At 40.6% G+C, this 18,653-nt stretch overlaps 1 protein-coding gene across 11 annotated transcripts in view; it reads left to right on the forward strand.

The window, feature by feature from the left end:
- Window positions 1–18,653, forward strand: part of SNAP91 (synaptosome associated protein 91) — a 639,351-nt gene that overhangs the window by 248,146 nt on the left and 372,552 nt on the right. For all 11 annotated transcript variants that reach the window (XM_069235597.1, XM_069235603.1, XM_069235599.1 and 8 more), the window contains exon 10: window positions 1,348–1,418. In XM_069235597.1, coding sequence (XP_069091698.1) covers window positions 1,348–1,418 — 71 coding nt within the window. The remainder of the gene's footprint in view (window positions 1–1,347; window positions 1,419–18,653) is intronic.

Genomic DNA, 18,653 nt, shown 5'->3' on the forward strand with positions numbered 1-18,653 from the left:
TGGAACATGTTCACTGAATATCAGTTTTGGCATACATGCACGAATCTCTTCTGTTGTCCTAACTCTGTACACCTAGATGATTACATTTATTTCTTAACCATCTAATTTTTTAATTGCCTAATGTTTTAAGGTCTTTTCTTTCAATTTAATTTATTGATTTAAACTGTACATGGCATAGTCAAAGGAGATAAAGTGCTGCTTATAGCCATTGATACAATGTGTGCCCTTAGGTGTTTGCATGACAAAAAACATGCCACACAACAATATCAAGATAACTGAAAGCTAATACCTTTATTGACTTCAAAATCAATAGGGAGGACAATTAAGATATGAATAGAACCAAACAACTCTGTGGTGAGATTTTCTTTGCAAGTAGCACTGTTTTCCAGTTTCGTGAAGTGATAATCCAGTGTTGAGACCTTATTTGGTGTTTGGCAGATTTGAGACCTATACCACAAAATGGCATATTTTACCTTCACTGAATTGAGTGAACTGAAACATTTTTTACTCTAAATATCCCAGATAGAACATCCGCCACTTTATCGCAGATGTTCCGATTCACCAAATTCTATTGATGGCCTTTTCTGTTTTGTAGCTTGCTGCCAATCATATTAATATTTATTTATGAGAAATAGACATCAGTTTCCATTTTAATGTTAATTGTCCAGTGGGGGAAAGCAGGCCCCTTGTTCAGAGTGTAGGATACCCAAAGATGCAACATAGTACATAACTTGAGTTGAGGAGATTGACAAAGTGTCACCTGTGCTGTGGGTCCTAAACATTCCCCCCCCCCTTTTTTATTAAGTTGTGTTGATCTGACCAATTACTTGCCCTCTTGAATGCATACTGTGGTCTTTGGATGTACATTTTCCAACTAAAGGTGCTGAGTGGGTTGAAGGCTAAAGAACAAGATTTTGTTTCATCTGAACCGGACTGGTGTAACGATGTGGAAGCTGTGGGTTACCCCAGAGAAGTTTTTTGATGAGGAGAAGTAGGGTGGGTCATTAAATCCATCAACCTAACTAGTGTGAATATGGTATGTATTGCTATTATTTTTGAGATTGTACAGATTGAGGAGGCACAATGTATTTGCGTTATTAAAACCTTTCGCGTGTAGAAAGCTTGCTTTGCTTTTCTGACTTCAAAGTTTCAAGCATGGAATTGCAATCTTAAACTTGGCTGCTCTAGACTTGACTTATAGCATGAGTATGCACTTCCTTCATACTGACAAATATTGCAGATCAGCAAAATATTTCGTGCTTATAGAGATGAAATCAAATTACAGGCTTTCTCGCAAACAGACTAACAAAATGTGATAACATATTGTATTTGTTTTTTCAATTTCAGGCACCAAGTAGTCTAATGGAGACCCTTGAACAGCATTTAAATACGTTAGAAGGGAAGAAACCTGGAAATGGGTACGCATTTAAATTTTGGATCCAATTTTAAAGATTATTTTTTAGATAGCATTTGACATTATATGCCCTTCTCATGCTGAAACCAGTGAGATGAGTGGGCATTCCTAAGGAAACAGTGGACAATAACAGTGGAGCTTGTTGTGAAGTGCATAGAAATGAGTGATGTGAAAGAATATAATAAGATTTATTCTTCCAAAGAAGGCACCATACCCAAATACCTTAGGGTACCATGATTGCATAATGGGGTAAGCGTCTTGCCTTTGTAAAGTAACTCGTCTGTCTAGCAAGTTCCAATCATTGCTGGTCCTAATGTGTCATAATATTAACCATTGCACCTTTAAGTGAACAACTATGGTTTGTGAGGGCTGGAAATACAACGTTGAGCAATAGTGACTTAAAAAAATAATTAAAGTTAGATGGGTAGAGGTGGGGGAAGCAGTGGAGTAGCTGTGGCTAGAGGAGGGAACACCGAGTGGAGAGATATTAAGGGGAAGCAGCATAGAGGGGGGAGCATGAATACACATCCAATTCCATGGTGTGCTAAAAGAAAAAGAAAAAACATAGTTCCCCCAATGCAAGCCATGGAAGGACACAGGTCATACATTCAGAACACAGAAAAGAAGAAATGCTTCTAAAGAGGGACAAACTAAGAATAGCATTGATTAGGAGGCAGGAAATTTATATAGAGTAGTAAACCATCCAATCAAGAGGAAGAGGCAGATCCAAAACCTACAAAATATATATAATTTAAAGGCATTGGAAACGATCGTTCTTTGATTAACTCACTACTAAAGCTGTCTCTAGATGAGAGGTAAAAGAGCTTCTGATGTAGATGTTTATTCTGTCTGGTGTTGCTTGGGCAGAGGTGGGAGTTGAATGACTTTATTTATTGCTACTAATTCTTTCGAGGAGATTTGCTCAAGACCTGAAAAATATGTTGTTGTTTTTTTCTGACTTTTAAATTTCTAGTGCATGCTTCTGCATATGGTAAGATAGTGAGAAGGTAGTTTTTCAAGCTAGAACTTAGTTTACCAATTTTCCCCTTAAAGGCTTTGCACTGCAACTCTGTATACTTTGTTTTCTTTTTTAATAATTGTTTTTGTCTGTGTAACAGCGAGCTCGCAGTTCTGTCCATCTACCAAATAATTTTATTGAGTTGTGCTTAATTTAGTTGTATAGCACATTGTGATCCGAAAGGATGTCATATCGGGGGATGTGCTGCTGCAACCCACTTCTAGGAGGGCACATGCTGTGCCTGTGAAGCCGGGCAATACTTATTTTGAGCATTCAAATAGCCCTGGTGGTTTGTTCTGGCTAGGTTGTAAACTCCATACTTCTGCCCTGAAGTGTAATGTTTTGCCCACTTTTTCTTTTAACATCTCAAGAATACACTTGAACATGATTGTAATGATCACCCCATCTCACTTGGGTGCTCTACCTGCCCTATTAACATTCCAGCTGCATGGAAATGCTTTGATTACTACTAAACAAAGGAAAAGTTTGTCTTAGTTTAGAAAGTAAACCTTTTCAGGGTGATATTTCTTTCCTGCAGGCATTTAGTGGGCCCTAGACCCCCATTTTAGTCTTAATATTATTCTTTGAGGTACACTTCCATCATTTTATAGCATGAATTGAATTGCATTTGAGGTCCGGCCTAATAGGACAAAGGCATCCACTATTTTAAAATATTGCTATTGATGTGTTATAACTTGTAAATAGTGTCATAGATTGTACATTTGTTTGGTCAGATAATGTTTTCTCACATGCATGTCTAACAAACATCATTGTTCACAGCTGTAATCAAGTAGCCTCAAATTGCTTATGCCATACACTCCACATGTTCATTTGTTTGTCTGAGCCCCATGCATCTTGGAGTTGTTAATCCATTACGGTGTAAATGCTTCCAAATGCCCTTCCTGCACATTATGTGGGCTAATTCAGTACCCATTAGCAGTTCCTCGTCTTTAGTCATACCTTTTCTGTAAGTAGGGTCCCAGACATTCAGTACAGGAAAAGTGGCATGGACCTGATCCCTAGCCTCTCAAAATGTCTAATTAAACTGCCAGCTTCCCCTGTGTGTTGTGTGTGTACATGTCTATATATGTTGTTAGATATATATATCATATGCAAGAAAGTAAGGCAACAGGGATCTCTGGGTAGGTCCCAAGTTTTAGGGGGAGAGCTCTCTCTTTTTTTTTTTTTTTTTTTTTATATATTTGTTTTATTATGCATTTATAATAACACATCCATTGCACCACATCTGAGAGGTCAGCACTTACATCTTGTTTACTGATTAAAGCGTAAGAAGCAACAAAGGCATATGCCATCTTAAGATACATCCATAAAAGGAGTCAGGGTTTCACTAAGTACAGTACAATGTTTCCATATTCTGAAAACTCCCAATGTGCACAATGAGGAATGAGAAAACATTACAACAGAAAGCTAAGTTCAGAAAGCTAGAGAATAGGAAAGAGACAGAAAAGGGGTGGGGAGTAAAGATAGAAGCGAAAGAGGAAAGATCAGAAAAACAATGCAGCCGTCAGATCGGCAGTATAATTGCAGGCCGTGAGGGATAGCATGGAAGAAAAGCATAACTATTTGCATTCTCAATAGGAAGCATCGAGACATCAGATGCCGCCAAATGCCTGGGTCTACAAAAATGAGCGTGAGGGTCCCATATGTCTCTCGGCCGAGAACCCTCAGGCATCAGCTCCCAGTATATCATTAGTTGTTCTTGACAGAACAAAGCATCTCGAAGCTACTCACGACAACGGGGAGCTCGGCTACACCCCCAGCACATCACAACCCTGTGCTTAGCCAGCAGCAGCAGTCCTACCAGTCTCCTGTGAGCGGAGGGAATCTCCTCCACATAACCCAGAAGGGCAAGTTTAGGGGTATGCAGCAGTTCGAGATCAGTCATCTCCTCCATCATCCGCAACACCTCTGACCAGTAATCGCGCAACACAGCTGCACGCGAGGTGCAAAAAGTCTGCATCAGGAGCCTAGCATCTAGCACAATGCGCATCAACACGCATGTTGGAAAATGGGTTATTGGTAAGGGCAGGTAAGTACCTACACTTAGCAATAGGCCACTAACCTACACTTAGGTCCAGTTAGGTCTCAGTAAATTAAACCCAGCTCAACCCTTGGTAGCTTGGCAACAAACGACAAGGCTTAACTTAGGAGACAGAATGTAAAGCATTCAGAGATCACAAAACAGTAATTGAATAAAACACAGGCGACAGTTTAAAAATCAAAAAACCAATTTATAAAAATAGATTATACTTTTATCTTTGAAATGACACAAAAACAAATAAAATCGGATAAGGGGAACCGGAGACATGAATTTTTAAAGAATTATTGTTTTCTATCGCCGAGAAACAAAAAGTGCCAATCTGGTCATCTGGTCGCACCTCGACAGGGGCAAAGTCAAAGTTTGAGGCCGACAACGATGGAGCCCTGCTCGGCTACAGCTCGCGGGAGGCCTCGGTCAAAAGTTTACCTTCGGACTTAGTCTCTTTTCTGAAGATTTTCTTCAGCGGGACGAATCTGCCAGTCCAATCCGACCTCCTGGAACTCTTTCCCGGATTCGCGTCGCGGGAGCCCTCGGTGGAGATTTTTACCTTCGGACTTAGTTGTTTTTTTCGAGGTGAAAATCCTTTGACCGGGGCAAACCTGGATCTTGATCCGACGTCCCTGGAGCCCTTCTCAGATACGCTGGCTGGGAGGTCCCGGTCAACTTTCTACATTTGGACTTAGTCTCTTTTTTGGAGATTTTCTTCACCAGGACGAACCTGCAAGTCAGGCCGGGTCGTGGTTGAGGCAAGCCGGCTAGAGTTGCTGCAGCGGGTCGGTCCCTCTGTGGCGCTTTTTTACAAAAGTTCTCCAAACTTCTGGATCTTCTCCCAGATGTCCCTTTAAGGTTCTTTTGGGGTCCAAAGCTCACCCCAAGATTCCAGAAGCTCTGAGATGATTCTTGGGGTGTGGACTACAACTCCCAGAATGCACCTGGCGCAAACTCCTTTTTGGCCACTGGACATTGGTCAGCTGGTTGATTTCTTCAGGAGTTGGTGAAAGGGACTCTGGTTAGCAATTTTTCACCTGTAGCAAACCGGGAGTCCCTCCTTGAACCAGTTGAAGCCAGGCAAAGTCCTTCTTGTGGTGAAGGCCAAGTGTGCAGCTGGTGCAGTCCTTAAGAATGCAGGTTCCAGGTGCAGGCCAGGGATCCAGCAGGGCAGTCCTTCTTCTCCTTTGGTTCTTCCTTGTTGAAATCTGATGGGCATCTGGTAGGAAACTGAGGTGTGGGTGCAGGTCTGCCAGTTTTATCCTTGCTCCTGGGTGAAAAACAGGGGGTCCTGATTCTCCAATACGGTGCAGGGTCCTTTCCCCTGTGATGACCACTTCCTGGGAAGTGTGGCAAAAATCAATCCCAGGAGACAACATTCCTCAAAAATCCATCATGGCTGAAAATGATTTTTGGAGGTTACATCTGGCTGAGCCCACCCACTGGTGTGGCTAAAAATCAAAAACACACCCCTCTCCTAATCTAATCAAGGGGGCACCTAGTTGCCTGCGGTTGCAGGATGTGGGGGTGTTGCTGGGTTGCTCCAAATGTCCTTATCTGCCTTTGAAGACCAGTTTGGCAGCCCTCCCCCTTTCTGCCTCACCATCTGCTGAGGGGAGATTCCCTCCCACAGGCACATTCCTTTGTGTGAAGCCAGGCCACTTCACACCTCATCAAGCAGCCTGGCCAGGCTGCCAGAGGCTGACCAATCTGAGCACAGCAGCAAAAACAATGCAGGGCTGAAATTGCAACTTTTCAGGTAAAGTTTAAAACTCTTTACCTGAACAAGTTATATTAAATCCAACAAATGGAAGTTGTGGGATTTATTATAACAATGAATTTGATACCAAACTCTTCGTATTTGTCATTTAAGGGGACTTTTAATTTTAAAATAGTCTCCCCATTCTAGCTTATGAAGGCCATTCACTACAATGAGGGAAAAATAAATTTGGCTGTTTCTACCTCACCAGGGCTTATAAAACTACTTTTATAAGGTCCCTGCTTATAGCTACATGGCACCCAGCCCCAGGGGCACATAGGGCAAACCTTAGGGGTGACTTGTATGTAAACAATAAGGTAGTTTAAGACTTTGGAACTACTTTTAATTCCAAAGTTGAATTTGCATATAACAAAAGCAGCCAGCAAGGCAGGCCTGTCTTTAAACTGACATTGGGCACCTCAGCAGTGCACATATGGGTGCACTACCTATGCCAGGGTCCCTAAACCTACATGCCCTATCATATACTAGGGACTTATAGGTAGGTTGACTTAGCCAATTATAATTAGCCTAATTTGCATATTGATTTTACACAGAGCACAGGCCCTGGGACTGGTTAGCAGTACCCAGGGCACCATCAGAGTCAGGAAAACACCAGCCAAAAGTGGGAAATGGGGGGAAAAACGTTAGGGGGCCTCTGCAATCAGCCCTGTTTTCTCACAACGCAGACCCATACTTCGCAATCTACAGGGTGTATAATACAATCGATGTAGGAACTTAAAATGAATAAGGCGCAGTCTGTAGTCAGGGGACAACTCTCTAATATGCATGCAGCATCTTCGCCACACATCATCAGAAATGGCCTCGCCGATGTCCACCTCCCAGTGTACTTTAGCTTTAATCTCAGGCGTCTCGCTCTGCATACAAGCATAGAGCTTGGTAATAAGCCTGCGCAGGATTGCGTTTGCATGAGTTCCGGCGCTCGGCACACCGGCGGCATCTCAGGGAAACGGGAAGCGTGCACGAAGCATCTCGCCAAATCTAAGTACATATAGTTGGTGCAATGCAGTATCTCGCCCATCGCTAAGCGCCACCTCCGAGGAGATAAACAGCCCATCAGAAAACTAAGAGCCTAAGGTGGTTAAGCTAGACTCACGAAGAAACTCACGCACACGGGCATCTCCCAACAACTGCATGTCCGTGACATCCAATACCGGCATCGCAGGTGCAAAAGGTGAGGCCCTACATTGTTTGCCTACCATGCAACCATACATTATATTCAGTGAATGATGGACACTCTTTACTATGAACTTTCTTCTTTAAAATGGTGTAGGAGTTTATGGAGGAAGGTGAACCGCAATCTCAAGGATGTGATCAGTGATTTCATCACTGATGTCATTTGAGATGTGATCAGTGATGCCAATGATGTCATTGAACATTTCATGAGTCATTTAGTATGGAAGATCATAAGCAGTGAATGACTGGGTAGCGCATTATAGTTAGTTGACTAAGCCATAACTGACTAATTTAAGTGTTGTTTTTATTTTAAAGATACTTGTCTCATTCTGTCAGCTAACTAGAACGTGACTTCAACCTTTGTTTTTCCATTTAGTACATATGCACATATATTTACGTGTGTGTCTATATATATATATATATATATATATATATATATATATATATATATACATGCATATACACACAATGCATGCAGTACATCTATAATTCAAGAAAGCCATCAGTGCGCCATTTGATGGCAATCCCGAACCAAATGAATAAAGAATCCTGCCACACGTAATACAGATGCCTGCACTTATGGTCTTTATGCATTACGAAAGGAGATCAAATCGCTTATGTATATATTACATTTTGAAGAGAGAAGCTGTATCAAAAAGCATACTTGCTTGACCTTAATTGTTACAAATGTCTTTGTTCGACATCCTTTGCTTTTATCTCTTGTGTGCTGTTTGGTTTGTTTACGAATCATTTATCAATCTAACAAGGTGTGGATTAATTATTGTTGTGATGTGCTCAGTTTGCCCCCACTATTTTTCATGCTCCATTAGGACTAGTGCTGAAATTATTATAATACAATTGAGAATAGTGATCCCAGGTTTGCATTATGTACTTTTCTAATAAATGTTGGTAATTGAGGACATCATCTTTAAGTATCCAGTTTCTGTAACTTGATTAAACCTATGATGATGGCACGCCTCGCCAAATTGGTAAGGGATCAGTTACTAGACTTGTACCGTATACTTGATTTCTCATATGCAGGACACTGGAGAAATGCCCTGCAGAGATGTTTACGAATGGCTGTGGCAGGCAGACCATTTTCTGTTAGCTAGCCTTGCATACTTTCAAGAATGGGTGATGTTATTTTCCACCCCTCCAGTTTTCTGGAGGCCCTTTTCTATTGTCCCCTTCTTCTTTTTACTTATAATCGGCAGAGTCTTGAACATTTCTTCTAAAGTTCGAGATAGGATGTCTGGGCTGCTCTTTTCTTCATTTAGTTTCTCTCTTTTCTCCATTCTGTTTCTCTCTCCTATCATCTAAGCTACCTAATGATATATGGATCCTTATTTTTTTTTTTTCCTCCACAAAAGGCATTCACTGATGTATCTAGCAGTATCCAGGTCCATAACTATGGGTATCACAAAGTTCAGTTTCTGACAAGCAACATGTGCAACTTGTCTGGGAAAGTTTGTAACAATGGTGCTTATGCTTTGGTAACTGAAATAAGTGGGAGGGGTTGTTGCTGGGACTTGGCTCTTGAACTTTGGGTTCTGGTGTTTTTAGTTTTCAGGTCGACAGGTCCATTATGTTTCTGTTTCTCAGGGTCAGAAGGACAGGATACTATGGCCCTAGAAGATATGGAGGTCAAAGTGAACTGGTGTATCGTTGAAGGCCGAATGCTTCCCTGGTCCTTTTCTAGGCTGACCATATTTTCTTCTGAGTGATGGTTGAGGTATATGTGATGTATCCATGCTAAAGTCTGTGTAAGATCACACTTCAGGATCCCACCACAATCATCAACTTGTCATGTACTTCTGGTTGCTTTATTTATTTGTATTTCCTTTTAATTGTTTTTGGATTGTGCACAAAGGTTCTTGTCCAGGGTGATAGAACTCTTCATAGAACAGATAACGTTGCTAGCATTGATAGGAAACTAATACCTCATAAACAAATAGTTGTTACCTTGCAGTTGAATCTAATTGGTACACTAGGATGGGTCTATGACAGTGTATTAGAATTAGTAAGGTCTGATTCTTCACTAATCACTCTACTGAGTTTCATATATATTTAACAGGATTCTGTTCTATTATCACGCAAAACACTGGGATCACAATTTAAACAAATGTAGATATGGATTTTGTTTTTTTGTAGTGAGACGTTTTTAGGTTTCTTTTAGGTTTGCATTAAAATATATTATGGTGACTAGAAGACAAATTTGATGGTTGCTAGTTGAGCCATGGAACTGCCTACAAGTTAAAACATTCCAGTGTTTGGCTCGCGAGATGACCTTGACTGTTGCTCAGTTCAATAAATATACTCTCAGGAAAAGCCTGATTTTATGTGTGACTCTTAGTTGTTGTTTTACGTTTTTAGAAATAAACCTCAGGAGTATGGGAGCCATGATCAAGCCTCTGGCAGGAGTTAAGGAAGAGTTAAGAAAGAGTTAGCTATGTTGCCCCCTTCACAGTGGCTGCTTTGTTTTGGACTGTTCCAATGTAGTGGTGTGGGGAAAATGGCATGGTAAGGAAGTGCTTCCTTAGTCAAAGAGTGGATATGAGTTGTTTGCTGAGAAGGATTCTCCTATGCCTTTAACTGCCCTTGTGTATATTTTTTACTTTTCAGTGTGACTTTTTTCCTATTGGCTCAGAAAACGTGATCTTTCTGCTAACCATTGATCTCTTCTCCCTTTTTCTACCCTTCTGGTTACTTTTCAAAGTGGGTCTACGGATTTGTCGGGTGAAACCCAAAGTGAAGGTTAAAATGCACAAGGGTGGGTGGGAGCTAGGGGAGGTAATGTTGCACAGCTATGCAACTTTGACTTTTAATGGCAACACTGCAGGAAGGAGGTACAGATGGAATCGCAGGCTGTGGCTGACACATCACAGAAGCTTTTAGCCCTGCTGCTAGGTGTGCTGACACGTGCAAACCTAAAGCCCAAGTCAAAGCTGAAACACATTTATAAAAATTAAAGTTATCATCAGACACAGCTCTAGGGCGCTGGCCCTCCTGACTAAGTTTCCCCCTTCAAAATTGATCTCACGCCAACAGAAGCAGTTTTACGCGTGGTAGCACGTTTCATCTTAGGGCGAAAAGGAATTACCATGTACTGTTAACACACTTCTTGTTGAAGCCAGAGCGATGTAGCGGCCTTCCACACACCTACTTCGCATTACCTGACTGCAAAGATTTATATTTGGAGGTGGGGGAGTCTGGACCATCCCAGAATGCTAAGACTCTCTGCTCCTGGATCCACTATCCTTTAAAAAGGAACAATCAGTGGCCTTGTATTTTTCAGGGAGTGTGATCTAAGTCTGGAACTCTTCCTCTGTGCCTACATACTTACTGGCAATCTTTAAATCGAAACTGAAATCCCTTGTATTCAAAAGAGAGTTTAGCTAATTTCTCTTCTTCCTAAATCATAGAGCTTGGTGTGCTCTGCTTTGATCCATTCCTTGAGAATTGTGATATTATTTGGCACCTTCCTAGTCTTGCACTTGTATTCATTCTGTTACTCAGTATTTGTCTCTGTAATGGATGCATATGATATAATTCTCTGCTTGTACTGTAAAGTACTCTAACTTCGGGGACTGCTCTCACTGATCCATGTCCAGAGAATTACATCTCCAGCTCGATATTTGTTGCCACCATTCTAGTCTTTCATTTCTTTTATTGTGTTAAATGTTATTCAGGACCATGTAATCTGTGTGGCTTAGGCAATTCTCTATTTCATTTGTAAAGTGCTCGTACGCTTTCAGGTAATGTATGCCCTATAAAAAGTAAATATATAAATCCGTTTTAGACCATAATATTAAAAAGCTTATATAGAAAATAAAAATGCTATACAATATGTACGTAAATAGGCAGTGCTCAAGATATACACCAAAAATGATACACTGGTGAGTGTTTTAGTACATGTGCCAGTAAGCTTACACCAGAATTATAAACAGAAACACCAGAATCATCACACTGTCTGTTTACTCCGTATTTATGTACAGAAATCGCAAATGACTTATTCCAGCAGTCTGAAAGCTGTGAGTTATATTCCATTGTTTCACAAGAGAATTAACCATACTATTCCGTTGTCTGTTCCAGAACTACCAAGCATCCTAAATGATACTGTGTATGTACATCTGCCTAGCGAAGTTCGTACCACTATCGCTCCACATAGTAGGCCAATATTTAATGCTCAGTGGTGGTGAATGCTGATATAGTACTTTGTTGGTGTTGCTGCCTTGAGGTGTGGCCTCATAGAAAAGAGGGAAACTCTGTATCGCTTTAACACCAACAGCAAGCCTGACACCAAATGGCTGTGCAGTAGGCTGGTCAAAAACGGTCAATGGCAGTGGCAAAAAAGCCAATACGTGTAAAGGGTGCCCGATTGCCCCACTCATGTTTGATGTGCTGTAGGCTGAACCAATATGCCAATTATGCTTCAGTGATCAATGCAAATGTGCAGTCTATAGGCTACACTTGAAAAGGCAGAGACTCATTGAAAAATGGCATCAGCATCATATTACAGTCACTGGATTCCCCCAAAATCTTCCTAACTGAAGAGCTTTTCCACATGGTAAATGATTTCTAGACTTCCTGTGCTCTGGTACAAAGTACTCCTCACTTTTTCTTTTTGGGAGGGTTTGGAAGTTTCTTTTCAGCAACAAAATCAAAACTATTCCCTCAGCCATTTTAGCAGAAAGGGTCTGCACTCCATCTTTAACTGAACCCAGTCCATTCATAGTTAGCATGATACTCCAGGCTTAGCTTCTTTATCAGAACAAGAGATCCCAGAGCCACTAAGCCCAACCACCAATCTGGCTGTCTCCTAGATATTAGCCCTGCAGGTTGGATTCATGGTCTTGGACTCTTACACCTTACTGAACTAACCACTTTGTTCAGCTGTTCCCTAACTTTGGGTATCTTCCCTAATCAGTGGAAAACAGCTTTGGTTACACCTTCACTATAGAAGCTGACCCTTAACCCAGCTAATGTACCCAAATACCAACCATTTCTCATCTGCCCTACTCGTCAAAATATGTTGAACATTAAAAACTACTTCACCCACATCAGACTGGCTTTTAGGTGGGCAGAAGCACTGAATTGACTGTTTTCTCTGTCGTTGATAACATTTGCAGTTTAGTGCATTCTGGTAGTCCAGCTGCCTTGATCCTTCTTGAGGTATTGGCTGCTCTTCACACCATTGTCCCTGCTATTCTTTTCTCCAGACTCCATGATACAGGGATTGAAGGTACAGCTCTAAAGTGGTTCACATCTTACCTGTCCAACCCTTACCAAGGAGTGACTTTATCTCCTTTTCAATCAGAACAAAAGCTTCTGTGGTTCTCCACATTGTTCAGTGTTGTCTCTTTTACTGTTTAACATCTACATGCGCCTGTTGCCTGGATTGTTGTCCCATGTGGATGCAAAAAAGAAAACTTTGGACCCAGCACTTTTGACCTCATTTAGAGTTTGGCAGAGGGGGTTACTCCGTCACAAACATGACTGATATGAGGATTGTAATACGGCAGACTGGATATCCGTCATGTTTGAGATGGAGTAACCCGTCCGCTAAACTCTAAAAGCCCTTTGTCTTTTACAAATCAAGCATAGTGTCTTTGTTGTGCTACCCAGAACACTTTCATCATTGACTATTGGTGAGATATTAAATTCCTGTTTTTGTATCGTAGAATTGATCTGTGGCGGCTTTTATGCTAAAGTGGAGGAGTGTCGCCCCACTGGTTTGTGCAATGAAGAACAAGGAAAAATAAAATACTGATAACGCAGGGTTAGGGTGGGGTGGGGCGCGGCTGGGCTGGAGGAGGAGTGTAGTGTTCCATAAGTGTGCATGACAATTTGGCCACCCAAACAGTCATGCACACTTAGCATTTCTCCACCCGGCTGAATTGCACAGCTGGGTGGAGAAAGTGCTCACGCTTCCACTCCATGTCTGAGCGCTGAACCAGGCTGCTCAGACCAATCACAACGCTGCTGTCATGCTAGAGACAGCAGTGTCGTGTGATTGGCTTAGGAGAGTCTGGGAGCCTGTGTGCTTCCACGAGTCGGGAAAGAGAAGAGGACGAAGACGAGACAGAACCGTCTCTCCCTATGGAAAAGGTAAGTTGTTTATTTTTATTTGTTTACCCCCTGCCTCTCCTTTTCTCCCACACCTCTGTTGAATAGTAGCCGCCACTAGAATTGATAGTGATTAATAACTTTATTTTGTTGCTTGAGTTCTATCTCCTTTGTTTCCAAGTACCCCGCAAGTTTGGTATAGGCTCAACTTTCCCATTCCTGGAGGAAATGGGGACCTTTAGAAGAGAGGGTGAGATGTAATACCTAGGTTACTTACTTTTAATGTTCTTTACACTGAGATCTACTTTTATTTATCCTCATGATCAATCTGTCATCCTTTACAATCTGTTGTACTGCCAGAATACCAGACCAGCATGATTTAATCGATGGGCAATGTGTAGGCATGGCCTCAAAGTTCAGGTGGGTTTTCAAGTTTCTCAAACGTGGACCCAAGCCAATGAAGTAATGACGATTCCAAGGACAATGTGTAGTGTAGATTGACAGTAAGTAAAGTACTTGTTATTTTCTGGTTAAGTTGCAGGGCTAGATTTCATCTCCTGCAGTCTCGGGCAACTGCTGAAACAAGTAGCAGCCAGAGTGGTGAAACTAGATCAGGGGCAAGTATGTTTCTCCTAATATGTCAATGACAATTAGTTGCATTTGGTAATCGTTATATTTTTATAGCCCTGCTTCAGTTTCTGTGAAAGATTACTATCTTCATAAGACTGGATTTTCTACGCAGCCCACGTTCTCCCTTATGCTTTCAATATTTGTTGATCTTGTGGACAGGCAGAAAGTTTAAGGATGTAAAAAAAATATATATTAATAGCAAAGGCTCATGGTTCAAGCTTTACATTTTTCTCCTCTAGTACCCGGCTGTATGGTTATTTGTTAACATTCACAGTTAAAATGAATTGTGTATTATTATTATTATTAACAATGTAGCCAAAGGTTACCAACACTTTTGACTGTAGTGTGGTAAACCCTACTCTATGGATTTTCGGTACTCAGCTCAGGAAATGGATCATCGTTAATTTCATTGACCATTTTTTTAATTCCAGAAAGTGATATTACTCTGAGTTATTATGTTACATCTGGCTGCATGGCTTATATTTCAACATGTACATAAAAATTCTTGTGAAATCTAGTAATTTCATTCAGCATTTTAGGATTAAAAAAAACGTATTATTTGAAAAATGGATTGTTTTCCGTGTTAAACAGAACAATTTATTTTCTTAACAGTTTTATTTAAAGGTTTTCCAAGGGGTACGCAGAAGATCGTAAACTAAATTGATCATTCCGATGTGTTCTGTGACACACAATTTTCATAAGAGTGAAAGGTGCCGCAGTTGAGGATATAGTGCATCGCAGTGCTGGTTTTCTTTTCCTACTAACATGGTAGCAGTGGTTCCCATTTCCCTTGTCTGTCTAGAGCCCATAACACCCTTGCTTCACCAGTGATGTCCACCCAGTGTTTTAAGAGAGCCTGAAGGGAGATATATTTAAATATGAGTACCTACATTACAAATGACAATATGTCAGTACATTCATGGGTGAGAATACGATATGAGGGCAATATGACCTTTGGCTTCTGTGGAAAAGGGGCTCCAAATTCACCTAGCTGTTTCACCTTATATTTTTTTCAGAGTGCAGGAAATGTGCTCCATTGTTATACATATTTGTATTTGCCATATGGACATTGGTAGTGTGTTTGGGGTTTTCTAGCTCTGTGTTATGGTCAGTTACAATACTTAGAAGTAACTGTGAGATGAGTAGGTTCACAGAAGCATTATGCTTATTTAAATCTCCCAGCAAAACCACTAGAGAAGTGTATAGAGTTGGACCCTATTTATATATATATTATGCAACTCGCACTTCCTTTCTGATAGCTTCAGCTCTGCTGCATGATCACCATAGGTGCAACATCATACTTAACTGCTGGCATCGATTCCAGCACATAGAAGTGCCAAATAAAGGGCCCACTGTCGATTTCGTGAGGTTCTGAAAAAACCATAGCTTATTTGTAAGTTCGATATTCTGGAAACTTATCAAAGATTTGGAATCTTTGGCCCACTTCATTATATACTTGAGTACTAGCACCTGGTAGTAGATCAAAACTATGCTATTTGTTGAATTATGTGCAAAAATTTATTGTGTGAGGGAAATTTTTCACTATATTTCTCTTGCATTTGACCTGGATCCAGAAGTGAGTTGGATATATTGCAACCTATCACTTTTCTTCAGGCCAGATTCTTTTTTTTACAGGATATAAATCCCCTGGTGGTGATTCATCATAAAATGTTACAATTTCAGTGGTGCACCCCCCTCCCACCCAGTGATCAAAGGCACTGTAGCCCAGGACAAGTACAAAGTAGAGATTCAACGACATGGGATTGAGAGGGGATGGAATCATGGTTGGCACCCATGATCTTCACACTGTAGAAAAGTACCAGCGAGTAATGCTTGATAGCTAAAGAAGGGATACACAGAGGATAAAATATTAACCCCTGCTCTTCCAAAAACAGTTTTTAATTGTAATCTCCATTCATAAAAATTGGGATTTTGAGTGCTGTAAAGGACCTTACCTGGAAATTTATGGTGGCCTAGCTATACAAGTTAAACCATTTGTTACACTTTTTTGTTTTTTCAGTGTATGTCTACCATTCTAACCAGTGGGGGTCTAGTCAATGTAAAAAAAAAAATGGTGGGAGTAAAATAATGTGTCCTCAGTTTGTGTGACCTAATCTGTACATTTATATTCTACCTCACCTAAACAGTGCATTGTGTGGGGTTATTAAAATCTTTGTAGTATTGTGTTTCTAGAGATGGCTGACTAGTGGCAGCTAAATGGCTAAATGTTTGCCATTTTCCTTGACCCACTGAAAGTTGTAAAATGTGGATATCCTCCAGATTAGTGTTTTTTTGCTGAAAATAGATTTAGTTGAGTCTTATAACCTGAAACATTTTGAAATAGTTCCCATTTGTATATCAACATGGCTTTACCTAAAAGTACAAAGGTACATGATTCACGTTCTTGTATAGTACCCCATAACACTTCTACTACTCCCTCTATGTTGGGACACATAACTTAACTGCATAGGTTAAATTTAAAATGCAATGTAAATATACCTGAAAAAGAACTGTATACAAGGATGAAGAAGGTCAAGTGGACAAGGTGAGTTTTGCATTCATCATGTATCTTTGTAAAGGCCCAAGAGCAGGTGGAAGGTAATTCTAAACACAAAAATCTGCATTTAAAAATGTCAGACCAAATTCAGCAGTCTGAAGATATATTATTCTGTTAGGTACCCTCGATGCACTGCAAGCTTGCTTTCTAATTTGCTCTGGAGATGTGAGGGGTTTCTTAACATGTCCTTGGCACTTTGATGGCCTCTCTCATGTCCTCCTTCTCTCAATAACAAAATGTGTGCTAGGATGGAATAAAAGTGCTTGGTATTTCCATAACCTTATACCTGTTTGTTTTATATTTTTATTAAAGCACATTCAACTTTAATCATTGTTAAAACTCCAGGTTCTGGATAAAGAATTAAAGCTTTCTAACACATCTGCAGTAATTGGTTTTTCAGCAGATATCAAACTTTAGCTCTCCACCTGGAGACATAATGTATGCAGGGTGTGTTGAGGATGTATGGAATAAGAAGTGAAAAACCTACAAAGTTTTTTTTTTTTTTTTTTCTTCTTGGTTTTTCAGTGCCTTTATAGAAAGGTGTGCTTTGCATTGCTCTCTTTGGCACAATGGGGCACGGTTGGGAAGGAGGATTCTACTGCACTCAGTTGCCAGACTGACATGTGTTGCAGTTTACATTTGTTTTAAATCTCAATTTAAGAAGATCAAAGTTATGTTTGCGTGCAGGAGGTTATCCGAACTGATGAAACTTTCCTTTTTTTTGTGCCTCTCTGGACTGAAGTGAAGGGTGAGTATATCACCTCTGATTTTTGTGAGTTTGTGCTTTGCATGAAAATTTGACTGGACCAGTTTCTGAGCATGTCTGAGTTTGTTATATGTTCTTTATGTATGTGCTGTTCACCTTCACTTCATCTGTGTTCACCTTATGTTCTGGTCTTAATGTAGATAATAGACTCCATGTCTTGCAACTAATTTGAACAGTTAATAGTAATCTTCACTGGCAAATCAATTGCTGATGCGTATCATTAAACACATTTGATTTCAAGGAAATCAAATTATTATTGGCCATGCTATATTGTATGCCCTAAAACTTTCAGCTCCCAAAAACTGATATATACATTTCTAACAGGAATCTGTAAAATAGCATACATGTTTGATGCTTTAAATTGAAAGTTTAATTTTACAGATAAGCTTTTTATTTAAACTTTTGCTTTCTTTAATCAACATTTTCAATGAGTTTTTGTCAGATCAGTTTTACATGCCTTTGTATTATTTGCTCAAGTTTCAGAAACGTAAGGTTAGTTGGAGCGGAGATAGTGGAACAAATAGCAACTTTTGGAGTCGTTCTTGGTTCACAAAGGGTTTGTTTAGGATCTTCCCCTATGTAGACGATCTTTTGTTTTGTTATATTCATTAAATTTCACTTTTCTTACAACCAGATCCTTATAGAACTTAGTTCTTTGCCAAGTGCATGGGCAGTGCAGGAGCTCCCTACAGCCCATCTGCGCCAGCCTTTAAGTGCCAGTGCTACCGCCATGTAAAAGCTGGTGGGGGTTGTAATCTCCAGGGCGGCACTGCTTGCAGCGCAGCTCTGGAGAATTATGACCGCCAGCACAGCCAGTCCCTCTTGTGGAGGTGAACTGGCTGTCAGACTGTAGCGCAACTGCCACAGTCGTAATGTGGTGGTCAGACCACCGCCAAAGCGGTCGGACCACTGCTCTGGTGGTTAGACCACCACCGCAACCCTGGCGGTCTAAAGACCGCCAGGCTTGAAATGAGGCCCTTAATGTTCTTCTTTTTCTCTCTTACTCCCACTTTACAGCAACATGTTATGCTAGATCTTTGTCCAGAGATGGCATGCAAGTCATACTTTGTAAGGTCATAAAAAGGTTTGTCTGTTTGTTTCTGTGTTGTGTATAGGTAGCCTCAACCATTAGAGAATTGGCACTCCATTATTTATGTGTAGGATGCCTGTGTTCACATCCTGATTTGGCCTGCCACCAT

Source organism: Pleurodeles waltl, chromosome 5 (genome assembly GCF_031143425.1).
Source record: "Pleurodeles waltl isolate 20211129_DDA chromosome 5, aPleWal1.hap1.20221129, whole genome shotgun sequence".
Taxonomy (NCBI): Eukaryota; Metazoa; Chordata; class Amphibia; order Caudata; family Salamandridae; genus Pleurodeles; species Pleurodeles waltl.